The sequence below is a fragment of the Saccostrea echinata genome, unplaced genomic scaffold (assembly GCF_033153115.1).
Source record: "Saccostrea echinata isolate AGI-Se365-2 ecotype Australia unplaced genomic scaffold, CSIRO_AGI_Sech_v1 ptg000056l, whole genome shotgun sequence".
Lineage (NCBI taxonomy): Eukaryota > Metazoa > Mollusca > Bivalvia > Ostreida > Ostreidae > Saccostrea > Saccostrea echinata.
Window position 1 is genome coordinate 14,064,958 of NW_026889805.1, and position 27,943 is coordinate 14,092,900.

The following is a 27,943-nucleotide window of genomic DNA, read 5'->3' on the forward strand; positions in this document are numbered from 1 at the left end:
GAAATTTGAGGACACTGGATAAATTTTAATCACTTTAAGTCCCTGTGTCCCTACTCCAGATATTTTTTTTATTAACTTCATCACCATTTAGCCTTGACCTTTAAGCAAAATGGACGACAGAATTGCCACACAGTCTACAACACCCCAAATATGTAAACAGTAGAATATTTCATGGTAAGCGTATGGTTATAATTTGTTTAATATAAAATATAACTTCATTGTCCTGTGCAGTGGTTGATTTAAGTAAGTATTAGGTGTTTTTTTTATGAAACTATGTCAGTATTTGACAGTTCATCACTCATATGGTAAAATACTAATGTTATTAAAATGAGTGAAGCTCGGTACTTGTATATTTCTATGCGACCGATATCCGATTCTATAGCTTTCTTACTAAAAGCTGCAATATTACTGTTTACACTATGTCAATGATTCACTGACAGCAAGAATTTGGGTTATTTTAAAGAAGACCATTCCACATTTTCATGCTGAAAGAAATATCATTGGCATTGGCACTCACAATTTTATTTCACTGTTGGTAAAGAATTCATTGTAGATATATATTTTTTTCCTCTAATTATAATTAGGAGTGCAGTTGGTTTAAATGTTCAGTCAAAATGTGACAGATATGTTTATTCACCTTGACCTGTTGACCAGATTAAATGGATTAAAGCTGCATTGATAGGGCATTTGTTCATTGTTCAGGAGGCCAGGTTTTCAACCTTATTATGATCTGGTTTATTTTCTCTCTCTCTTCTCTCTCTTTCCCTGTCTTATCTTTGATGATGCCACTTCTGGGCTTAATATCCAGGTCTGCATGGCGAATGGATCCTATTCCAATTGAAAATTAACTCTTTTTTCCCAAAATTTAGCTAAAAATTCCCAATTGACAAGAAAATTTGGTTTTTTTAGTGACTAATGTTCTTTAAAAAAAAAAAAAAAACCTTAAATTTTGAGATTATAATAATTCAAAAAGATGTAAATAAAAAAATGAACCTACTATCGTACTCATTATTCTACAGTTAAATATAACATAAGACATCAATAATTCCAAATTTTGTCCCATTTCAATTTAGAATTCCCAACTAAAAAGGGGGTACAGGACCCTGTATTACAAAAGGTCAATATTAAGCCCTGCACTTTCCCCCATTTGTAGTCAAGGCTGAGCAAGGCTAGGACCAAAACCATTCTGATCAATGGAAAAATATGTGATGATCAGACAGGATTGTTCTCCCTGGTCTGGCAGTGATATTCTTTCTCCAATGCTTCTTTGTAAATTTATAATCAATACTGTTAAAAGAGGATTGTTGCTGGGCATTTTTGATGTACTCAATAGCTGGCCTTGATTTCATCTGTTGGAGAAAGAGTTGAATTCTATGAAATACCAATAAAGACTGAACATTTTGTATACAATGGAATCATACAAGTTTATGAAGAAGGATAAAAGTGTAATATGTATTAGTTTTACAATACATCTGGTACATTAACAGCTGAAATACACTTTTTCAGAATCTAGGAGAGATGTTAAAAGAAGCTTAGCCTCCCAGTGTCATGTCTTGGTTTAAGCGAGGAAGGAATGACTCAAAGGCCTCGGGTCAGTCCAGTGATGATTCGGTAGAAGCTCGGTCTCGTGCAGATACAGATCCTCAGACATGCCTGGAAGTCTTTCAGAATCACTGGAAACAGGCCTTATCAATTATCAAAAGAGGGAATGGATCAAGTAACAGTCAGGTGTGCAGTACAGATGAACAAGAGGCAGTTCTGCAGAATGTAGAACAAATGATTAATTTGCTGGTTGGTGAAGTAGGTTTAGATGAAAATGGACAAGGCATGCCTGGTCCTATACTTCATTACCTTTTAGAAGAGGATATCTTTGAACAGTTTTGTAACTGGTGTCATTACAATTCAATGAATGGTGACAAGCTTAAATGTGAGCAATTACGGATTTTTGAGCAGCTAATTAGTCAATCTCAGCAGCTACTTTTGATTCACAAAGCCATTATACAGCCCCTACTAAGACTTCTGTACTTGTGTGCTGAAGGGAGTAAGACAAGTGACATTGAGAGTCGTCTAGTACTGGTACTTCATCAGCTGTGTGTGTGCATTTCCCAGGAAACCGTCATTCTTGAGAGTTTCTTCAATGCCAGCACAAATCATGGTCCTACTAAATTCCTCATCTTTTCACTTTTAATTCCATACTTACATAGAGAAGGCAAAGTTGGACAGCAGGCTAGAGATGCTCTTTTGTTGATTATGACTATTTCTGCCAGGAATCCCCATATTGGCCTTTATATTGCAGAAAACTCTGACTTTTGTCCAGTAAGTAGTGCTTACATGTAAAACTACTGTAAAATTAAGTGACAGTTTTTTTCTCTTTCTTTCACTTAAACATTAACAAATTAACATAGTTTTAATTTATAAGAAATATTAAAATGAAACTGGTTGCCTTTATCTTGATACTCACAATTTATCAGTCACCTGACAAGAACTTGTCATGGATTTTTTTTGTTTATACTTTAGGTTCTTGCAACTGGTTTAAGTGGTTTATATTCTTCACTTCCAAGAAAAATCCCTGTTTATACAGACGAATGGCATCAATTTTCTCAGGAGGATATTAGCCTGGTCCCTGAACTACAAATGTTTCTCAACTCCCTAGAATTCTGCAATGCTGTCACACAGGTTTGCTGATTCAAAAGATTCAGATTTGCTGTGAAAATCAAAACTGCACGTATCATGCATGTTTTGTATTCACTTTTTTTTTTGACCATCTTTGCAGTGCTTCTGTACAGTTGAAGAGTCCTTTATGTATAAAATCAAAGTATAGTTTTAAACTATTCAATATTTGTTTGACAATCTAAGCGCATCATTCTATAGTTTTCATACATTGATATTTTCTGTTACTTTATAGGTCAGTCATCCAGCAATACGAACTCAGCTGATTAAGTTTATCTACGATGGCTTTTTGGTGCCTGTTTTAGGACCAGCATTGCATCAGGTATTTTGCTGATCATATGTAGATTTCTAACTTTGTACAGGTGTATATACATGTATATAGTATTGATGTCAGTTGTGGTCTTTGGTTTCATATCCAGACCAGTTAAATAAATAATGTGTTTTATGCTCCTTCCATGATGCTTAATATTTAAACTCAATTTACATTTACTTTCTTAATAATAACTTTCATGAATTCTGACAGTTTGATCTGATATAAACCTAGTGATTTAAGATTTTGCAGAATTAAGATAATTTAGAATATAAAAGTTTCGCTCTGTAACAATTGCAGCATAAGACATGTGGATTTATTTAATATGGGTTTGTCATTTTTAATTATTTCTGTATCCTTTATAGAACATTATCATATTTTAAACCTTTCAACTATTAAAGTCATGACATTTTCTCAATTTAAACATTTCGTAGTATTAACACTGTCACTGATTTATTTGATATAAAACACTTATGCTATCATATATGATTGCGAGACAATACACAGAAACTTAAGTATTATACCAAAATTATGGCTTTCATTGAGTTGATATACAATTTCTGTTTAAAGATTTAATTGATTTGGCAAATTATAATTGCAAATTTACAGCAGTAAATTGGATTGTTTTATATTGGTAGTCCTACTTTCTTTGTGAAAATTATTGAATGCATCAATCACTAAAGCATTGTGATTTTCTTTTTGTTAAAGTTTCCATTTTGTATTGTGCGTAAATGGGCATGCCGATCACAGTGGGTCCACCATCCTGTAAGAATGTGTTCTTTATCACTGGGTCAAATTTTCTGTGGCATGCCTGTTCAGTAGGTCAGAGGCTTCTCTTTGACATAATTTTTGCCAGGGTGTAAGATCAGGGCCTGGGAACAGCAGAGGTTGCATCCCTTGGTTATTTTTTTTTTTAAATACTTTAGTGGGATGCTTATAATAGGGGAATGTTTATTTTCTTTTGTGTTTTTAAGATGAATGATGAATCAAAAGTAAGCATACATGTATATTATGTTAAATTTATGTTCATTCTAAGCGCACTTTTCCCAACACTACCTGCTTAATCATGCTAATACAGTTTAAGATCTGAATGTTAAACTCAATTTCAATCCTGCAGTACAGAGAAAACACCCTCTAACACACATATAGATCTCTCCATCCTACCGAACAATAACTTTACAGATTCACATGCTTATGCTGATTCTTTACCGCCTGTAAACTTGCAGCTATTTGAATAGTGCCCACAGAGTTTATCTTCCCTGAACATTTTTAAAAAAAATATGATCAGTAATCCATATAGGCATTATTGGATTATAGAATCTCTACGACAATCAAAGTAACCAGTATTTATTCTTCAAAGCATCAACTCAGTAAGATGCATGTCAGTTTTTCATAAGGTACAATATTCTATATATCACTACCCGTAATCTGTGTACTTTATTGTATTATAAGTGTACATGTAATGTATAATACATATTATCTTCTGAAAGACCATTTATAACATTATTGGCTTAATCCAGTCATATTGCAATATTCTTACTGCACAAAAAGATATAATAACTTAGCTTATTCATATGGTCAAAGAGGAGGAAAAAAATCTTATGAAAAAAGCAAGTCTCACTATTTCTTACTCATAAAAATTTACTGAATTACAATAGTACGTTTTCTTACTGCACTCTGCATAACATATATGGTATACTGGGGTGATAACATTGTTGATGTTTTGGATACTAACACATTGTGCCTCTTCCTTTAGGACATTTCGGGGCTTCCATTGCCACTTGTCGATTCACCCATGTTTTCGGTCAGTAAGCTTTTAATTTTTGTCTTCTTGTGCATCATGGCCGCCCTGTGCTTCAGCTTTTTGTTTCTTTGAATTATTATATGTGCATGCTTGTTTTATTATACATTTTACAGAGAAATGGGATGGTTTTACATCTTCTTGAGTTTGTCTGTGATTCAAATTGATTTTTTTTTAGTTGAAGAAGAGTGTTGTTAGTATTTTTTTTTTTACACTCGTCTGTTTTCTTTTTTATAAAAGAAAATATGATCACATATTTGCTTCAATATGCACTTATTATATACCGGGTATTCTTTTGAACCCTAATATACATATATGATAATAATTGTCACCAACTTACATTATTAGACACTATATAAAGTTTATTTTAACATATTTAAACTGTGACATGTCTAGCTATTATAAATTTCTAATTATTGTGTTACATGAGAATTGCTTGAATGAATTAGATCTGTTGCAATACTAAATAGCAATTATTTAAGTTTCCTCCTAATGATAGTTAAAAAGAAAAGAAATTTGTCAAAATAAAAAAAATAAAAGCTGAAATCAGTTTGTTGGTGCACAGTAAAAACAAACAAATGAACATAAAACACCATTGTTCAACTATTTTAAACAAACAAATTTTATTACATAAAATAGAAGTTATTTTAATATTTCTAAGATTCATATAAAAAAAGGATTGTCATATTCAGTCAACAGTATTGAATAAAAATGTAAGGTTTTGTATAGAATGCTGCATCTATTTAACCCTTCTATAGTATAACGATCTTTGTCACTGTTAAGCTATGCCTGTATTGTTCAGTTAGACTCCTTAAGCCAATTAGAGAGTCCCTTGTTTCTGTGCTGCTGTGATTTCTACCAGCAACTGTTGTAATTGTATTGTAAAAGTGAAATGTGACCAAAAATAAAGCAAATCATTACTGTATTGTATATTATCATGATTATAGCTACATAGAGATTAGAAATATTAAACAGGGTCTGAATTACACTGAAAGTATATTTTTTCCAGATTATCCATACATATCTCGTTGAAGAGTATATTGTAAAAATATCTATAGTTCTCTGTTGATGGGAGTGTATGTTACAGAAGTATATTTAAATCGTTGTAGAACTCAAGAGAGGAGGTTATAGCTGCTACTGCCTACCTAGATTTGTTCCTGAGAAAAACAACAGAACCCAACCTGCTACGCACTTTTCTGAAGTTTATCCTTATGGAGCAGAATGATGAAATAGTCATTCTGGATTCCCTTATTACACGTATAAATAGCAGCTCAAAGGTAAGAGGTATTTAATGGAGAATAAATTTCAGAGTTGAAAAAAAACCCCTGCAATGTAAGCTTTTTAAAAAACACATGTTTTGGCAGTAAAAATCATATGATAATTTTAAAGATCTATAACAGACTACTCATATTAGAACACTATAACTGACAACTGGTATCAGGACATTTTAACAGACTACTGGTATCAGGACACTATTACAGACTACTGGTATCAGGACACTATAACAGACTACTGGTATCAGAACACTATAACAGACTACTTGTATCAGGACATTATAACAGACTACTTGTATCAGGACACTATAACAGAGTACTGGTATTAAGACACTATAACAGACTACTTGTTATCAGTATGCTGTAACAGACTACTCGTAATAGGACACTACAACAGACTACTGGTATCAGGACACTATAACAGACTACTGGTATCAGGACATTATAACAGACTACTGGTATCAGGACACTTTAACAGACTACTGGTATCAGGACACTATAACAGACTTCTGGTATTAAGACACTATAACAGACTACTTGTTATCAGTACGCTGTAACAGACTACTCGTAATAGGACACTACAACAGACTACTGGTATCAGGACACTATAACAGACTACTGGTATCAGGACACTATAACAGACTACAGGTATCATGACACTATAACAGACTACTGGTATCAGGACACTATAACAGACTACTGGTATTAGGACACTATAACAAACTACTGGTATCAGTACACTATAACAGACTACTGATATCAGGACACTATAACAGACTACTGGTATCAGGACACTGTAACAGACTACTGGTATCAGGACACTATAACAGACTACTGATATCAGGACACTATAACAGACTACTGGTATCAGGACACTGTAACAGACTACTGGTATCAGGACACTATAACAGACTACTGATATCAGGACACTATAACAGACTACTGATATCAGGACACTATAACGGACTACTGATATCAGGACACTATAACGGACTACTGGTATTAGGACACTATAACAGACTACTGGTATCAGTATGCTGTAACAGACTACTGGTATCAGGACACTATAACAGACTACTGGTATCAGGACATTGTAACAGACTACTGGTATCAGGACACTATAACAGACTACTGATATCAGGACACTGTAACTGACTACTGCTATCAGGACACTTTAACAGACTACTGATATCAGGACACTGTAACTGACTACTGGTATCAGGACACTATAACAGACTACTGGTATCAGAACACTATAACAAACCATTGGTATCAGGACACTGTAACAGACTACTGATATCAGGACACTGTAACAGACTACTGGTATCAGGACACTATAACAGACTACTGGTATCAGTACACTATTATAACAGACTACTGGTATCAGGACACTATAACAAACTACTTGTATCAGGACACTATAACAGACTACAGGTATCATGACACTATAACAGACTACTGGTATCAGGACACTGTAACAGACTACTGGTATCAAGACACTATAACAGACTACTGATATCAGGACACTATAACAGACTACTGATATCAGGACACTATAACAGACTACTGGTATTAGGACACTATAACAGACTACTGGTATCAGTACGCTGTAACAGACTACTGGTATCTGGACACTATAACAGACTACTGGTATCAGTACACTGTAGCAGACTACTGGTATCAGGACACTACAACAGACTACTGGTATCAGTACACTATTATAACAGACTACTGGTATCAGGACACTATAACAGACTACTGGTATCAGGACACTGTAACTGACTACTGGTATCAGGACACTATAACAGACTACTGATATCAGGACACTGTAACTGACTACTGGTATTAGGACACTATAACAGACTACTGGTATCAGGACACTGTAACAGACTACTGGTATTAGGACACTAAAACAGACTACTGGTATCAGGACACTATAACAGACTACTGATATCAGGACACTAAAACAGACTACTGGTATCATGACACTATAACAGACTACTGATATCAGGACACTATAACAGACTACTGGTATCAGGACACTATAACAGACTACTGATATCAGGACACTATAACAGACTACTGGTATCAGGACACTATAACAGACTACTGGTATCATGATACTATAACAGACTACTGGTATCAGGACACTATAACAAGCTATTTGTATAAGGACACTGTAATTAAGTCCTCATTTGGCACATCATAAATCTTTTCTTGTTTGTTGTATTCCCAAATTTAGTATTAATTACCCCACATCACAAATCTATTCTTGTTAATTTTATTCCCATAATTAGACTATTCCCCATAAATAACCGTGCCTGTTAATTGAAATCTGAAACAATATTGAACTGTAAAAATGAACTTTTTATTTTGTAGCCACTCTGTGTTGTGTCGTTGTCACTTTTTAAAACTCTGGTTGACCTAAACTGTGAAGATGTTATGTTTCAGCTTGTCTTCAGGTAATTTATATACATACAAATTTTAATAAAAGTGTGAGATTAAGTACAGTGTCCCTGATTTGGCAGCTACAGTCCCTGAAACGTTCTACTTTCCCACTTGAACGGTGAGCGAACACTGAATGAACGCTGAACGAACGCAGAGCGAACGGTGAGTGAACGATGTGTGAACGCTGAATGCAACTTGGTGAACGATGTGTGAACACTGAACGATGAGCGAACGCAGAACGCGAACGGAACGCAAACGCAAAGTGAACGGTGAACGAACGGTGAACGCAAGATGAACGATATATTCAGAATGCCTCTGATCTTTTCCTTGCATTGAAACTATTTTATTGTTTTATAATGTCAGGTGCCAAAAAAATAAATAAATAAATCAATCAATAATAAATAAGTAAACCAGTAAATGAATGAATAAATTAATCAATAAAATAATTTTTCCAAAATTGTCCTGAGAAAGACGATGCTTGCACATTAAGTTTTTAATCAAATTTTTAAAACATTTTGCATTAAAACATTGCAATTGTTGCCGAACGCTGAAGTATAAGAGATATTTTTTTTAAGTTGGAAAATAAAAATGTTTATTCTTATTTGATAACAAATCAGAGAAAACTTCTGACCTATAGAATGAAATAAAGTGGTTGTAACATCCATTCATATATCTCCGTGTTAAGGCGATTTTGTGTAAAGTAATGAAAAAAAAATAATTACAAAGGTCAGTGGACGTTTTGCATTTATACGCTCGTATTTTAAATTTTTAATATAATAATATATAATGTGTCATTTCTATTTTTCATGATGATTTATTCAGGCCCGTGGGAAGCAAATTCGGTTTGGGGGGGGGGGGGGGGGGGGCACAGCCATACATTTTCAGTTGATAGTTGAGGGGGTTTATTCCCGGAACGTCTACTCACTAAAACAACTATTTAATTATCACACTCAATTAAGAGGCCCTCTAAGGGGTCCAGGTAGAGTTACCTGTGTTACCTTGATTTAACAAAGTAGTCTAAATGAATTAATGATAATATTTACTGATATAATTGTGTACTAAAGCACAGTTTTATTTATTAAATACTTGCTATAATTGAAGACAATGAACAAATATTTTGTCATATAATTATAATAAATATTTTTATTTAATTTACATTTAAAATTCGTAAAAGAAACATTACTGCACATGTGAATTAATAGATAGGATGTTTATGAATTATTTTCAAATATTACTTTATTGACCTAACACTTGGCACTTGACGCATTACTTATATCACATTTTAAGCTTTGTTTAATCTATATTCAACATGGGAAAATTTTTTCACTCTACCTTTACCCCTTAGAGGGCCCCTTAATTGAGTGTGATAATTAGATGTTTGTTTTGTCCAGTAGACGTTCGGGGAACACACCGTTGAGGGGGCACTACCAAAAATTTCCTGACAAGCAAAAAAAAAAAAAAAAAAAAAAAGGTCTTCAGACTTTTTATTGCAGGGGCACAAGCATATAGTATCTATGTTTACTATAGTAATCTATATATCGGCAAAATTATTGGGGTGGGGGAGGGGGGCATGGCCCCCTCTTGCCCCCCGGTTCCTACGGCCATGTTTATTGAACAGACTTCTACATTTATCTGTAGATGGCTGTGATTATACTCGGACAAGATAATACAAAGATACACATTCATATTACTTGTTATAAATTCAATTTTCAGAACTTGATATTCAAGTAATATGCTGTTATAGTTTTTATTAAACAGACAAATGAGAGAGAGAGAGAGAGAGAGAGAGAGAAATATTCCGTTTTAGCCCCCCCCCCCCCATTTCAGGCTTCATTAAATGTTTGTACCTATATCAAACAAAAACTCTGAAATTTTTTTTCTAAATATATCGGACAGTGAAAGTAACTTTTTTGTTATGAACAAATCATATTCATTTGTTTGACAGTCACACTCGTTTTTATTTTCCTGCTTCAAGTTCACACGAAGTCCACGTGCTTGTCCTGTCAATCAAAATCATTCGACACTGTGCAGGTGTGAAACTTTCGTCACATCGAAGACGAAGTGCGAGTATTTCCAACAAGTTATAACATTTATTTTTATCATTTCTAGATTTGATTCCAACATTTGAATAATAATTGAATAAAATACATTGGGCATTAACACTTGAATTTGAAACATACTCTCTGCCAATTCCAAATACTACCGCCGACACGTGTACATTTTGAACTACTATTGTTTTGTGACTTTTTAGATGCATGTTTGTTTTGAGACTGAAATTTTTGTTCTAAAAAAGACCTTAACTTTTTTTTAAAAATGTTAATTAAAATATTCTGGAAATACAATACTGACTAAGTAACCGATTTAGGGGGAAAGGGGGGAGGTATTAATCATATCGAATGGCAAACATATAAAGTTACGGTGAAGAAAGATTTTTTTTCTCTATAACTATAGACTTTACATATTATAGTAGAGAAAATTCTTTAGTGCATTATATTTTAAATAAATATTTCCTTTAACCACACTATCAATTTAATTCGCTCCAAAGATGATAAATTAACACGATATCCGCAGTAATATGTATATTTCTCAGAACTAGTTCTATCATATTTTCTGTAGTAATTGAAAAAAAAACGTGTTAGAAATAAAATATTTTCGTAATTTTGCTGCGTAATAATTTGACTTGGATAATTATACATGTATCTCCATTAAAGATTTGTCGTCTTTAACAAAACAACAAAATGTTGCAGTGCTTGAAGTATTTGCACATTGCCCTTAGTTGAATTTAATATTTCAGCATCGTTCTACATAGGTACAGAATGTGCTTATAACAACATTTATTTTCCAAAGTAATTTAATAAATAACCTAACAGCTAAGTTAGAATAATAAAAATATATATCGTAGATATTTTTCCCAATGAAATAATGATTCTTCAAACACGATATGTTAGTTATTAAATTAAAAAACCTGTAACTCCTAATCTACAAAAAGATGAGTCCTTTCACTTCAGAGTTCCGAATGACAATGAAAACTGAACGATAGGTAAACGCTGAACGCAAGGTGAACGCAAAGTGAACGGAACGAAGAGCGAACGCGAGCGCACGGTGAACGGAGAACGCAAAACTGTGAACGGAGAGCGAACGGTGAACGTACGGTGAACGAACGGTGAACGCACGCTGAACGAACGGTGAGTGAACAGAAAAATGGGAAAGTAGAACGTTTCAGGGACTGTATATAAGCTTGACTGTTTTAATTCATGTATTCCGACACACTTACTGTACCAGTTTGTGGAATTGTTGTGAATGCAGAAATGGTCCATAACTTTTCATATAATTGTATCTTTGAAATGGGAAACGTCACTTTGAATAAGAAATTAGATAATAAAGTTATTTCATTAAACATGATTAAGAATGATAAGATTTAAATCCTTTAAAATGTTTCTGTCTCCAAACGAATGTTGAATATTTTAAAATATTTGCACTAGAAATTGTACAATTTTCATATGCCTGGGTGTACATATATATTTACATTAAATGATTCTACAATTAACAGGTACCTCATTCCATGTACACATGTCATGGTCAGTCAACGACGTAATGTCAGCGACCTTGACCTACACTGTAAAAGTGCAGAACGCTTTCTTTCACTCCGTCCAAATTGCTGCAGAGCTGAATTAATTGAAAAGAAAGGAACTCCAGTACAAGAGAAGTGAGTAGCTAATTCCCTTATAATACAGGGTATTTTATATAATTATATACAATATGTCACACTGATTTACTATACAGACTCATTTTGTACACTATTTGCTCTACTGGTCAGTGACCAGGGAAGTTATGCATCGGTAGAGTGTGTATCATCTGTCTATAAACAATTTTTCAAATTGCAACTCCTGCTAGTTTTTGTAAGATTTCAGTAAAACCTGGTATGCAAATTAAGTATCATTTAGTTTAAATAATTCTTCCTGCTGATTTTATTTTTTCATTCACATATAAATTTAGTAATATCTATCTCTTGTTATAAAGAGGGAAGAAAAACTTTCACATTTCAAATTAAATTATTAAATTAAAACGGTATTAAATGTATTGCTTATTTCTGTCTTATTTAAAAGAGGAAGCATTATCATCTCTCATTAAAAAACTGTCAAATTAAAAAAAAATATTACAAGTTCTTGTAGACTTCTCAGCTCTATGCTAGCAGACTCAGCAGAGGCCTCAGATTTTATCATACTATGTATACTACACTTCTCTGCAGAGTTTGATATTTGTGTTGCATTGTATGACAAATTTTACTTTTAATTTTACCACACATTTTCTCTGCTGTTTTACATTTTTCAAAAATTTTTAGGGTTTTGAGAATTAAAGAATATTACTGCTATTTGCTTTATTTGGTTTTGCTGGCATATGTCATAAAATGTCAATAATCCATTAATAAGACTTTTTATCTGCATGTTGGTGGTTTGATTTTATATATGATGATATTGTGGCTCTATTATGATTGACAAATGATTAAAGATAGTGGAACAAGCCACTTCTGTAGATCCATTCTGATGATATGTAAACAGGGACTGTAACTCTTGTCTCTGAAAAGAAGTACAAACAAGTACATACAGTGTTAGATTAGACATATCAATTAATATGAGAGTAAAATATCTAAAAGGATAACTAAGGAATGTACCTTGGTGTGGTATTATGTCTCATCTTTAATCTCCATTTTTCTGACATTATAAATAAAGGAATAAAACAAGAAAAAATTAAGAAGTAAATATGTGTTATTATAAGACAGAGTTAAAGAAATATAAATTCTATTATTAGCAGAATTAAGGAAGTATAAATGTTATTATTATTAGGCAGAATTAAGGAAGTATAAATTTTATTATTATTAGGCAGAATTAAGGAAGTATAAATTTTATTATTATTAGGCAGAATTAAGGAAGTATAAATATAATTATTAGGCAGAGTTTTTGAAGTATAAATGTAATTATTAGGCAGGGTTAGGCAGAGTTTTGGAAGGATAAATGTTATTATTAGACAGAGTTAAAGAAGTACGAGGGTTTTCCCAAAATTCCGTAGACAAGCATTGTTTTGTAGAAACCCAGTGTCATAAATTAATGAAACTTTCAAAATAACTAAAACTACTAACAACTAATATTTTTAGTGTAAAACATTGCGTAATTACACAGATTTATCCTATTCAAATGAAATAATTCAATGTCTGATGTAAAGAGGTGGCGCAATCTCAAAATTTGCTATTAATAATCGGTATATAAAATATAAAATCTTGCAAAAAAGAAATTTCTTGTCAAAATTTCGTTGGATAAAAAAGATAGTTTCTCAAATTACATAAATAACTATCTTTATTCCAATTTTAACACATATGCCTTCATTATTAATAAGAATGTTATAACGTTTATTTGCACTGGTTAGACACTTGACTGTTTCAAAAAAAAATGACGCTGCATTGACACAGGCGGCACAATGGAATATGATAAAATGTAGATTGGAACTTTAATAGAGGTGCATTAGAAGACACAAATGTTTGGAACATATACATATATTCAAGTATGTATTATTTGAATGACATAAGAAGTTTTTCAAGGTATATATATGGAAAACGAAGCAAATAAAGAGACCAGCCGAAAGAAATAGACAAAGCTACACAGTGCAACTCCATTCAGAAAGACGAACAAAAAGTCCCTCGGAGATAAGGAGATTTTTATGAATTATTAATAGATGCGTGAAATTTAAAACTTTTTTGGTGTATATTTTAATGTTAAGTACATCAGAACAATTATAATATTTCATATTTATTTCACAAATCTTTATGTTAAAGTAGAAAATGTGATACTGATAATTAATGCATTTCCCACCAAAATTCGTACCTGTGACGTTTACGTATTTTTTGACGTTGAAGATTGCGCCGGGTGGTAGGACATGGTAACATTAAAATTCAATTAAACGTACATTTTTCAAGTAATGATGTTAAGACTTCGTAATTTATCAGCTAAAAACACACTTTATACGCCCACAAAATTATATAAAGATACCTTGATTTCTGCAATAGATATGAACTTAGTTTACAGAATTTTGGGACAACCCTCGTATAAATGTTATAATTAGAGTTTTGGAAGTATAAATGTTATTATTATTAGGTAGATTAGGTATAAATGTTATTATTAGGCAGAGTTTTGGAAATATAAATGTTATGATTAGGCAAAGTTAAGGAGGAATAAATGTTATTATTAGGCAGTTAAAGAAGTATAAATGTTATTATTATTAGGCAGTTAAGGAAGTATAAATGTTATTATTGGACAGAGTTAAGGAAGTATAAATGTTATCATTAGTCAGAGTTAAGGAAGTGCAGATAATTGTCAGAGGGTGTGGCATGTGTGTATGTTTTGTATGTAGATATAACCATAGTGACGCTAACACATCACACCGCCCTAAACATGGCCTGAGTAGTTTTCTCAGAGCAAGAAAAAAGGAGAAAGACTATCAAAAACAGAGGTAAATCTGTTTGTTACTAACACACTAACAACCATGTCACAGTTCCTAATTCCCTTGTCATCTTTGTTCCACAGCTTTATCATTTCATTTTACAATGCCATCTTCGCTAGCCAAGGGTTTCTGATAGACTGATACGCTACTCTCCTCATAAACCCTTGGCATACGGTGCTGACAAAAGACGGGATTGTTTTCGTCACGTGATCACGATTCTTACCAGGTCTGCACAGATTGCGTCATCGACAGAAATAAAAAGCGTATTTAAAAAAATAATGTTTTTAAAGAATAATTAACAAGAAGGTATAGAGTTATGTTAATTTGTTATTTAAACATGTTAAAATGCAAATCTACATCTTCAGTACTGATTCTTAATCATATATTTTGCACGTAGCTTAAGATATTGGATGCGTTGTTTACTTGCGTTTAAAGAGTCAAGATACATCCCGAACGCAAATATCGTCATTTACAAAAAAAACAATTGCTGATTGGTCGAACGATGTCGATCAACTCCAATCACAACTTGAGAAAAAAATCCCAACTTTTTTTAACACCGTATGCCAAGGGCTTATGAGGAGAGTAGCGTATCAGAAACCCTTGGCTAGCGAAGATGTTTACAATGCATTCACCTGTAGCTTTATGTATTATACAAGTACATGTATTTAAAGGAGTCCTTCAAAAATCAACTTTTGAACTTAGATAAACTTCAATTTTTCAATTAATCCTATAGTCATATTATACTGGGGTATAGTTAAACATCTTTTCAGAAGTAAAAGTATTTTTGATTTTGAATTCTTAATGCAAACAACCATTATATTAAATATAATTAATAATTGCTTTTGATTAATTTCATGCTTTTTTGAAAAGTATACTAAGCATCTTGGTAGAGTGTAGGTATCTGAAACACTGGCAACATGTCTTTATGAATGCATATAACATATTCAACTAGGTGCAGATTCATGGGGGGGGGGGGGGGGAGGGAGGTTGCTAGTTATTCATATAAATAACAGAAAATATAGTGATTGTTTATTCTAAGACTTTAAATATGTACATTTTAAAGGTCAGCCACAGTAGCTACAGAACAACCAAGTACAGCGTTTCCACCAGGGACATTTGGAAGCAAGTTGGAACATTATGAGACTAATTATTATGACTACTTAGAAGAAGCTAGACGTCAACTTGAAAGTTGTGCCAAAGCCTGCCAGAGATGGGCCTATCCCTATGATGGTCAGTCCCCCACAATGAGTGCCTTAGAGGACTTGGTCAATCAGTCAGACTCCAGGCAAATGAGTTCATTAACTGATACAGGACTGTGTAACGGTGGTACCAGTTCTCTGTTGACAGAGGACCTGAGTGGCTCTGACGGAGGTTCCCTGTTTAGGTCCTCTGAGGTAGACGAGGTCTTTATATCTGGTTCTTGCCAGTCATCTGTTCCCGATTTATCATACATTCTTAGGAGCTATGATTCAGACAGTTACAAGGCTCATCCAGAAAATCTAAAGGACTTTATCCAATATCTGGATGAGGTGGCAACTCCACCAGAGATGGAGAACAGTTTTGAAGAAAGCTTAGGTTCTTTAGACTCAGTTCTTCGAAGTTTTTGTTCCGAAACAGACAGCAGCAGTTTAAGTAATACTAGTGATAGCACACCTGTGACTTGTACTGATTCTAATCAAGGAGATTCCAATAAAGCCAAGTGTGATGGGACAACATTTGAAGTCATAAACACTAAAGATGGGGAGGGGCTGGAGCCTTTCAGAGGAAATTCCTCACAGGACACTGCCAGCTACGTAGAGATCTCCATGTCAAACTTTGTCAGTGAAGTGAATGTTCAGACTGCCCTTTCATCCATGCCCCATAGGGTGTCTGTGAATTCTGTTGACATGGTTACAGATCGTAAATCCTCTCGGGATGAATCAGCTGTAAAGTCTGTTAGTTTTAACTTAACGGATTCTTCTATGCAAAATACCACCACTGTGCCTGCTGTGTCTAATGTGGAAAAGTTAGCACCAAATATTGGTAAGAGTAATACATCACTTAATTAAGATAGGAATTAAATTATGATATTATTGTTAACTGAGGTTGCAACATACTTTTGTGCTGTGTCATATCATGTCAATATTATTACAAGCAGGTCACAATTTTATACAATTTGCCTTTATTTGCCATTGCAGGAACATCAACTTTCATAAAAAATCATGATAATAAATTTACTGAAGTTTGTATGCAAAACAGTTCATATTAATTTTCATGAAATGAATCATGTTAAACTAAAGTACACGTAGTACTTTCTGAGCCATTTTTAGGTGGGGTCATGTGACCCCATCTGTTAGTTTACTGTCAGTCGAGGCCTCAAAACGGAAGCCGTGGGGAGAACACATGAATTTAATCTACGCTACATGAAAGAGTGCAGAAATTGTTTTGATTAAAATACTAAAACTCTGTATCAAACTAAAGAGAGCCTTATGAAGTTTTTCTTACCCAAATTAAAGAACCGTTTTGAAAATTTTTAACGTGAAAAACATAATACTGAACCACTTTAGTATACAAACTATTCAGCTGCGTAATACAAGACTGCATACGCATCATCGATTGTTTACTTCTGGAAATGTCCTATTAATTCGGACCCAGTGACATTCGGACAATTCAAAAAGGTTTCTTGATTAGCGGTTACTAATTATTCTATTACAGTGTAAAAGAAAAAAATGTGCAGATAAATTTTTCACATTTTTTTTAAATGTTAATATTAAATTATAAAAAAAATATATAATTTAGTATCAAAGCTCTACATAAAATTTTCAACATGCAGTTATGAAATGTGTAAAATAGTGAAGTTAAGTATTTGACCCCGTCTTTCAGTACTGTATCAGTACTTTGATATAATTATTACTGTTTGATAAATAAGTGTTCATACATTGTTTTGCTATAACCCCCAACAAAGTTTTAGGGGTATATTGGAACCACCTTGTATGTTTGCAATGTGTACATTGGAACCTTGTATGTGTCCAGACCATAACTTAGTAATGGAAAAATATTGAAAGCTGATACTTGACAGAAACATTGTTTATCATCTGAGAGTGTCATGAATTTGAAACAAGGTAATCTGGGCAAGTTCAAAGTCACTTGCATAGAAAGAATATAAGTCATGTCTTAGCCCATAACTTTCTAACTGAGAGATATTGAAAGTACTTGCTTCACACAAAGATTATGTAGAAATTGAGGATATGTCACAACCATCACCCAAGGTTATTCGTGCAAGTTCAAGGACAAGAACAGAATAATTGCAAATGAGAATCATTCGGAGCTCATGTGACATAGCACAAGGTCATTTGGACAAGTTCAAGGTCACTGGCAGAAAAATTAGTTTTGTTTTTGTATGGTCCATAACTTTGAGGGGTAACTAAGAGAGAAACATTAAATGTGACAATTTAAAAAAAATCCAGTGGGGGATTTCATTTTTTTGTGCTCACTCACAGTACCTCGAGTTGAAATTTTAAAAGAATTACAACCCATGCCATGAATAATATCAAGAAGATCATTTTCAAATTGCTATTGATTGGAATACACATGGCCGTAGGAAAGGGGGGGGGGCTGAAAACTGAAAAATGTTTGGCTGTGCCCCCCCAAACTGAAATTGCTTCCTACGGGCCTGATACAATTTGATCGTCTTTTTAGACTTCTTAATGTTTTTTAAACAAATTATACATTCTGGAAATAACTTTTTTTTAAAAAAATTGCTGATTGTGTTAATGTTGTATTTTACAGGCCCCTTTTTGATGGCCCTCTTTTCCAAGCTGGATGGAATGATGCAGAACAGCCTCCCTGTCAACCTTCTGCTCACAGGCCTCATAGCTCGCCTGGCTTCTTATCCCCAGCCTCTTCTTAGGTCTTTCTTACTTAGTCATAATCTTGTATTCCAACCCACAGTCAAATCCCTGCTTCAGGTATATATGTCTTGTTTGATGTATTTGCATATTGAATAAGCACAAAGATGCATGCAATTACAGGTCTTATATATATAGAATACAGTTTTTGCATGCATTTGTACAGCGTTTCTATACACTCCTCATCCTACATCCTAAGACATTTTAAGGATCTACAAGAACATATATATGGTTGTCTGTAGGACTGTTAGTCTGCCTCTTGGGCAATGTTGCCCTTGAGTATCTTGTTTTTCAAATGAAGTACTCTACATTTGTTTACTACACAAGGATACCTATTAAAAGTATCTACTCTTAAGGATATGAATGTTTTATATTAAATGCATGACAGTATCCTAGTCTTGTCCCATGATCCCTTGCACTTCGTTATTGGGGTCATGTAACGGCTGTATCCATGTTTAATGGCGGCGCCCATGACGCATCTGAACGTGCGAAATTCATAGCCTGTGAAAAAAATTGGAATACCATCGAATAAACAATTTTTCACGTAAACTGCGTGTACGTATTGATTTTTCCGGTTTCTGGCTGTCTTTTTCTGTGTGTAGTAGGACGTGACAAGCCTTTGTTACTTAAATTACTTAGAAATAAATATGTAAACAAGTTTGCTCTACATTTCGTAACAGCTCAAACAAATATTTAGAGGCGTAGCTTAGTTTTTCTTTCACCATGTAAAGATGTACTTTTGGATGCTTTTTAAATTTTCAGTGCCCAAATTTCCAAGACATTTCGATATAATATATTTTGAGGCTATACTACGTTCGAATTTTCTCCAACATGTTGTTGCTCGCGTGTATCGACATATATCTGACAGATACAATGTACACACACACACTTACCATGCTTGCAGAAATACTCTGTGTGTGTAATGGAGGGGGGTGAGGTAGTATTATTAGCCTGGTTGTCTTTTTAGTTCTTTGGGACATCAACCAGTTGTTAACATTAACTAATTAATATGAGATAGAGATATGATCATGTTTGGCCTTTTTCTGACAAACGAATTATACTTTGGACACGCTGGGGATCTTTTGAGTTCTTCTCAATACATGTTGCAGGCAACAAGAAATGTTCAAGGCACTTTCATTGTTGTAGATGAAACCCATTGTGTTTTTGATTGCAAATTAATCACAAGTTGTGTTCATACTTTCATCAGCAAGAGAAAGCCTTTAGCAAGTAGGAGGACAGTGTTTTGAATGCCTGCAGATGTGTATGACCCATCCAACCACCCCCATTTTATTCATACATTTAAGAGAGCTACACACTGTAAAATATATTGTCACCCACGTGGCGCAGGGGTTAGAGCGTTTGTTCTAGAGTTGTGAAGTAAGGAGTTGATCCTTACATCACGGGTTCGAATCCCACTGCGGGACGTGGAGACCAGTCCTTCGGATGAGACTGTATAAACCCAGGTCCCGTGTAGCAGTAGGTGCTGGCACAAAAAGATCCCTCACTGCTCAATGGCCCTGAGTGCCAAATATAGGTCCAATATTTGCAGCCCTCCACCAGCAAGTGGTGGCATCTCCATATGAGTGAAAAATTCTTGAGAGGGACATTAAACAACAAACAAACAAATACACTGTAAAATATAAACTCACATTTGTATGGCTTTGGAGTGGTGTTGGAAAGGCTGCTCATTCCTTCTATTATTCTGAACACATATGATTTTTCCCTTGCCATTTTATGTTCAGAATCCAAAAGAGGTTCATTATTTTAGAACTGAACCTTCTATTTTATTTCCAAAATTCCAATTTAAAACAATTAAATTAAAGAAACAAAATGCCACAGCAGAAAATTTGCTTTATTTTGAACACTATTGTGACTTTTAAGATTTGTCTAATATATTTTAGCTAAATCAAGCAATGGTGAATAGCATATAACCAGTCTTGGTTCTCCAATACTGTTCATTTCTGTAATTAGAAATAGGGGGTGGCCAAAGACAAGTAAAATGATTGAACACTGGTCCTAGCTGGCCCACTTTCTAATATGGAAGGTTTGAATGCAACTGCTTCTTTGCAATCCTTATATATTCATTTTTAAAATGAAAAAAAAAACAATACAGATTTAATACTTTATTACAGCTTATAGACAAGTTATAGATAAAGCTGCAACACCATTCTTCTTTCATGTGTCCTTACAGTAGTGACCAGTGATGACCTGGAGTAAATGGAAGGAAATCAGTATAAATACTCCTGATTTTAATGAATAAAATAAAATACATATGTTTTGAATCTCTTATCAAAACATATTACTATTCATCCTGTATATGATCTCAACATGATATCTTTATAATTCAGTGTCCATGTTGATGTTTACAATCCGATAATTTACAATTAACACTCTAAGCATTTTATCGCTAATAATGCTTTAAAAAAAAAAAACTAAGAGAAATTAATAACATCTTCAAACCAGAAAAGAGAACAAGTGCCAAAATGAAAATGCATGTAAAACTGAAACAAAAATAAAGCTCTAATATTATGTAAAAAACAAGATGTGTTTGTGAAACACTATGCACCTGGTGGCAACAAAGTTCGAAAAAGCTATTTTTAGCATATAGGTCACAGTCAAGGTCACAAGGTCATTGACCTTGGTGTCATTTAAAAGAGCTTAATTAGTGGAGTAAGCATACCCAATATGAAGTTTCTATCTCTCATGGTTCAAAAGTTATGGTGAAGGTTAAAGTTGACAACAGACAGACAGGACAAAAACAATATGCCCCCCGATCTATCGATCCGGGCGCATAAAAAAAATTGAAATGCAAGGTAAAGTACATGTATTTTATAACAACACAAATGTACGTAATTTTCTCATATATTAAGGAATACTTTAACATATTTGCAAAAGGATATCAAAATAAAACAAACATAGTTGCACTGAAATTCATCATTTACATGCACATACCAGTATAAAAATCTTAATTAAAATTCCAGTTACAGATGATCCACAGGGTTCATAAGGTTTTCGAGCAGAATCATTCCAAAATACATTGGCTCCAGTTTATGGCACTTCTTTGGCTTCAGGAATGAATATCTTCAGAAAGCATATTTTTCAGACTTTAATCCTATTACAAAAAAGTAATGTGATCTTTTGTGTAGTATGACACTATGTATTCCATTTTATGCTGTAGACAGGTATTTAATTTCTTAGTTTTAATTCATCTAAAAGTACAACAATAAGGGATAAAAAGAGTGCCTGAAAAATGTTTTATTAGGGGTTGCAGTGGATTTGGGGGAACTCAGACTTGGTTCTTCTTATCAGTTATGGGGGTCTACATGCATTTTTTTCCTGAGAGAGAGAGATCCTTTTCTGTTAATAATGCAATTCACGAATTCAGCTACAAGTATTTTCATATGAACAGAAACAGCTGAGAAAGGCAAGAATGCCTCAAATATTTGTTAAAAATGCTGATTGATTTAATCAGATTTTTGCTTGTTAACTTAAATGACATAATAAATTATCTGTGAGTATAAAATAATGTTAATAAAATTCGCTGCATGTATGTGTACTTTGGAACTGCCAAAAATATGTCAATACACGCGAGCAACGACATGTTGGAGAAAATTCGAACGTAGTGTAGCCCCAAAATGATTTATTTCGAAATGTCTTGGAAATTTGGGCACTGAAAATTTAAAAAGCATCCTAAAGTACTTCTTTACATGATAAAAGGAAAACTAAGCTACGCCTCTAAACACTTGTTTGAACTGTTACGAAATGTAGAGCAAAACTTGTTTACATTTTTATTTTTAAGTAATTTAAGTAACTAAAGCTTGTCACGTCCTAATAAACTCAGAAAAAGACAACCAGAGACCGGGAAAATCAATACTTACAAGCAGTTTATGTGAAAAATCGTGTATTCGACGGCTTTCCATTTTTTTCCACAGGCTACGAATTTCGCACGTTTAGATGCGTCATGGGCGCCGCCATTAAACATGGATACAGCCGTTACATGACCCCAATAACGAAGTGCAAGGGATCATGGGACAAGACTAGACAGTATCCTTAAAGATCTACTGTTTAGTATATGTTGTAAAGGAAAATAAACTTTGATATGTCATAATGCTTATATACAAGAACATATTTAGTACTTATCTGAATGACCATAATTATGCAAATTAAATTTTGTCATGCATTCAACACAATCCACTCTTTGAATGTCTGCCAAGCAGAAAAACTTTGATTACTCTAACCCCCACCCCCAATCTTTAATTCTGCCTGAATGACTGCTGTAATGCTTGACAAACTCAAAAGTTTTGGCTTGGTAATAGGTGCTGACTTCACTAAAACAGAAAGTGGACCATTTTGCTTACACTGTGCCAAACTTTGATGGACTGCTCCTCCGTGCCAAGCGGACACTTATAGCTCGAGAAGAGGAGTGGAGGCTCGGGTGTGTCACAATTAGTCCCTACAGGATTAACACTGTCAGTCCCATCAAACCCAAACCTGTGGCAGAAAACAATAATAAAGGTATGTACAAAATAAAAAGTGAGGGCAAAACAGTAATAATCATTCCTGTGGAGTATAAATAGTGAGGACAGGAAACAATAATAAAGATATGTATAGTATAAAGTGAGGATAGAAAACAGCAATAAAGGTATTCTAGAATTAAAACTGAGGACAGAAAAAGTAATAGAGGTGATGTCCAGTATAAACAGTGAAAACGGAAACGGTGATAATGGCATGTTCAGTATAACTTGTGAGGATAAAACAGAAATAAGTTATGCCCAGTATAACTTGTGAAGATAAAACAGAAATAAGCTATGTCCAGTATAAATTGAGGATAAAACAGACATAGCTATGTCCAGCATAACTTGTGAGGATAAAACAGAAATAAGCTATGCACAGTATAACTAGTGAGGACATTACAGTAACAAGTATGTCCAGTATAACTTGTGAGAAGAAAACAGTAATAAAGGTTTTCCAGTATAACTAGGAAGGATTAATACAAAGATATTACCCATCTAAATAAACCGAAGAACCATACAAAGGTATATTATCCTAAAACCAGTGACAAAGACATCCATTTACAAAGGTAAGTAAAATTCCAGACAATGGACACTTACAATTGTTCTGGGTATGATCTGTCAAACTAAAACCAGTGACAAGAACACAGAGATGGGTAGGATCTGTCAAACTAAAACCAGTGACAAGAACACAGAGATGGGTAGGATCTGTCAAACTAAAACCAGTGACAAGAACACAGAGATGGGTAGGATCTCTAAAACTAAAACTTTTGTCAAAGAAAGTAAAGGTGTAGATATCAAACTAAAAACCAGTGACAAAGAATGGGAAGATATGTATGGCCTCTCAAACTAAAATCAAGTGATAAAATGGAAAGAAATGTATTGCCAATCAAACTAAAACCAATGATAGAAAACACAAAGATATGTGTATATGTCCCCTAAAACCAGTGACTGAGAACACAAAGTTTTGACCAATCTTACTGCTGACAGGGTTCGACACTAACGTTAGTCCGTTAGTCTCAGACTAATACATTTTCATTCGGACTAATCAAATATGTGGTTGATTAGTCCGAACGGACCAATAAAAATTTCTGAAAAACAATATGAATAAATTACCGATGTCCGATTCTCGACAACTTTTACTGGAAAACCCCGCGTGTATTTTTAGATTTCTAGCTTTTGGCGGGTAGTTACGCAATGCTGGGTCAATTCAGCGCCTAATTTTTCGACTGATCGATATGAAGTATAAGGTTTTAGCGATCATGATTTAGTATGACACTTTTAAGAAAGATGTTTGACGTTTTGGATGTAATGTAAAGACCAAAAAAAAAAAAAAAAACCCGAGATCGGGAATACCATCGTACTTGCTGATTGCGAGATTTCAATGAATCTGTGGAATAATATATTTCACGTAAATACTTTGTTTATTTCAAAAAATAATACGTATAGTAATTGTCATGTTAAATTAATGTTAAAAATACTGATTTCTTTTTTTTTGACGGACTAATAAAATCGCGTGCGGACTAGTAAAAGTAATGAAGCACTAGTCCGGCTGGACTAAAGCCTTAAAAAGTTAGTGTCGAACCCTGCTGCTGACAGAGAATACAGTAGTACATGTATAGGTAAATTGGAGACCCTGTCACAGAAAACAGTAGCAAAAGTATCACTCTGTCAAAGTTTTATACATTCAGATTATAAAACCACAGTGTACACTGAAAGATAATTTAATGAACTCTGCATGCATTAATTTTGTATTTATGTATTTCTGTTTTACAGACAAAAGGAAGTCGAGTTTAGCAGAGTTTTTCTCTCGTCGATCTCCAGATAAAAGAGCAAATAAAAAAGGCCCTCAACTGCAGGTTCTTCAGGGAGCAAAGGGATTCAGATACATTAATTACCAAAACAAGCCTCACGAAATATCTCAGAACCCCATGGATGCCCCCAAAATTAGAAATGCTGTGTTCTGTGCTGTGATATTGGAGGAATTTGTGAAAGAACTTGCAGCTTACAGCCAGGAGCAAGCTGTTTTAGCTCACACTGAAATCTGACCCCAGTCTGGAGTGATATTGTTTTTGTAAATTGTTAAGTGTCCAGACATATTTCTCTCTCTCTCTCTCTCTAGAGCACATATCAAATGAATCTAATTCAGTTATTTTGTATAATTAGACTAGGAGTCAGCCATATGATGCTTGCAAAATATTTGTCATGTCAGTTTTGCGTCATTATTTTTGTGATATTAAAGGCATAGGATGTAAAGCCATGGATTAATTTTTTTATATAACTAATTATTGTGAAAATTAGCCAATTTTAATCATTACAGAATGCATTAATGATATTATCCTAAAATATATCTAGATGTGGTGGTTATATCAACATACATGAATCACATGTACATCACAGACCTTACCTTGGTGCTCAGAAATAGATTATGTTCACATTGGTATCTAGAGTTTCTAACAATCTATCACAGCTTTGAATTTAAAATGTAACCAAAGAAACAGAAAATAGGTGTGTTTTGTTTTATTGATTACAGATTCTTATTTTGTACTGCATTTTCTTTTAATGTTGACACATTTTCTTCCTTTCAGTGTTTTATGGATGTTTTACAGACAAGATGAAATCTTGTGCTTTGTTTTAATGTTTATGGATGTACACAAAGTATTTTTATATAAGTGGTATACATGTACCTACATAATTATGAATGTTAAATACTATGCATATTTACTATATATGTACTGGCTTATTACTACACAGCTTGATACTCCTAGTTTTAAAACAAATGTTGACTTTGGTTTTCAGGAAATAGAGTTGTCTTACTGATTGGTTGTGAAGAGCCAGTTGTCTCTCAGAATACTCATTTTGCTTATAAATGGAGTTTATATATATGTTAATTATTATTTTAAGAATTATTGAAGGAAAATACTTTTTTTAAGTTCATTAAAGCTGAACATGATTCATAAAAGGAAGATGTTTATCTTTGTCTGCTGCATTTCTTTTCATTAATCTTTATTCCTAGAGCCCCTATATAAACCTTTAATTTGGTCATGGTTCAGCATCCTGTGTGGATGTATCCTACATTGCCATTGTAAAATACTGATAATGTCAAAATGAACAAATTCATGCTTCTTCCACTACAGAAGGAAAAGTTACCAAAGAAACATGACACCAATTGCACAGGTCAGTGCAGCACAAAAAAAACTCAAATACACCTAAACTCAAACTCCAATAAATGTCAACAAAGGCAATGTAAGATATAAACCAACTCAGCCACTTGTCATCCATTCCAGGTAGCTGTGGCCAGAAAGCTATCAGGTGTAACAATTGCAAAGGGTATACCCAATGTTGATTTGGGAGATCAGAAAAATAATATGGATGCTATATAATATACATGAGTTGTGTTCAGCTTTAACAATTTAACATGAAAGGAAAACTTGCCTTAGAAGGAATATTATGTAATATTTTACAAAGCAATATGTATCATGATTAAATATACACTCACTATGGAGACATGCACCTTTAAACATAAAACAGTTTGAACTGTTCAAAATATGCTTGATATTTTTTCTACATTTAAGTCATTTCAATTTTGTACGTTTAAAAGATATAAATGTCAAAAGGTTTTAAAGTTATTATATAAGTAGCATGTTTTATTGCCTTTAAATCATGCTTGTTAGAAATCAGGTCTGTATCTAGTCAATTTTCTTTATTTAGCAAGGATATATTTCATTTGAATTCTCATGTTTTCCATAGAAACTAAATTGGATTGGAATGTTGTTGCTTTTGTTCCTAAGGACACTGTTGTTACAATCTAACCTGCTACTGAGGAATCATTTTAATTTATGGGGGCCAATTTTCATTCACCGAGTTAGTATAATTTTTAGATTCATGGGGATGTAATTTGTTTTGGATTTATGTGAAAGATACAGTATATAAGTCAATATTGGTTGAGGCTGCAAATTCTTAGGAAAGGGGGCCCACAAAATCTGGAAACCCCATGAAATATAAATGTTTCCACAGTAATCACCATAGAATTTTCATTTAAGCCTGATGCTAGTTAAATTTACTGTTCTCAACACAGATTTTCCAGTCAATTAGCACTCTTGATTTAAATTATCAATGATTCCTGGATTCAGGGCAGTAACTTTGTCTTAAAGTTGTTGGTTTACAAAACATCTTAGATTCTCACTTCAAAAATTTGCTGAAAGTTTAAGTTTTAATTAAATACATATTCTATCAAAACATGACAGAAGTTGATTCCTGCTGTCCAAGTCAGATTTACAGATGTAATTTGTTTCCCTGTTATTGGTTGATTCTTTTTTTTCTTTTTTTTTTTTGATAAATAAAAGAAGGATGAAGAAATATTTCACATGCAGTGTAAGAAATGTTTGTTATTTTGATTTATCAACACCAGGAGTTTACTTTTTACAAAATAAGCTAAAGATGAAATTGATTTTTTTAAAACCATTTTCTATCATACATGGTTTCTTTTCATATAGGCTGGGCAATATCATCCCAACCCTCAATAATTATTAAAGAATGATACAAAAGTA

General features: G+C 33.5%; 1 protein-coding gene and 1 long non-coding RNA gene across 6 annotated transcripts; one reads left to right on the forward strand and one right to left on the reverse strand.

Annotated features, from left to right (window-relative positions):
• Nucleotides 1-102: 102 nt before the first annotated feature.
• On the forward strand, nt 103-27,943 carry LOC133173211 (FHF complex subunit HOOK-interacting protein 1B-like). 5 transcript variants are annotated; one of them, XM_061308165.1, is made up of 14 exons: nt 103-174; nt 1,507-2,316; nt 2,518-2,676; nt 2,906-2,992; nt 3,955-3,972; nt 4,737-4,784; nt 5,891-6,058; nt 8,435-8,517; nt 12,054-12,209; nt 14,906-15,004; nt 16,059-17,017; nt 18,764-18,942; nt 23,199-23,397; nt 25,170-27,943. In XM_061308165.1, exons 2-14 carry the CDS (start codon nt 1,549-1,551, stop codon nt 25,439-25,441), a joined length of 3,195 nt encoding a protein of 1,064 aa, XP_061164149.1. In that variant the 5' UTR covers nt 103-174; nt 1,507-1,548; the 3' UTR covers nt 25,442-27,943. The 5 variants fall into 5 exon arrangements, with proteins under 5 accessions (XP_061164149.1, XP_061164153.1, XP_061164151.1 ...); XM_061308169.1 differs by lacking the exon at nt 14,906-15,004; XM_061308167.1 differs by lacking the exon at nt 4,737-4,784.
• Nucleotides 20,993-22,911, reverse strand: LOC133173214 (uncharacterized). Its single transcript, XR_009719004.1, has 3 exons — nt 22,761-22,911; nt 21,835-21,994; nt 20,993-21,090 (listed from the first exon to the last, which is right to left on the reverse strand). It is a non-coding gene; the product is annotated as an uncharacterized LOC133173214 (long non-coding RNA).

Excerpts from the sequence above, each read along its gene's own strand:
- LOC133173211 (XM_061308165.1), top strand. The coding sequence starts at position 1,549 with ATGTCTTGGTTTAAGCGAGGAAGGAATGACTCAAAGGCCTCGGGTCAG. Across the intron at positions 2,677-2,905 it reads TCTGCAATGCTGTCACACAG|GTCAGTCATCCAGCAATACG; the intron begins GTTTGCTGATTC and ends GTTACTTTATAG. Across the intron at positions 15,005-16,058 it reads AAAGACTATCAAAAACAGAG|GTCAGCCACAGTAGCTACAG; the intron begins GTAAATCTGTTT and ends TACATTTTAAAG.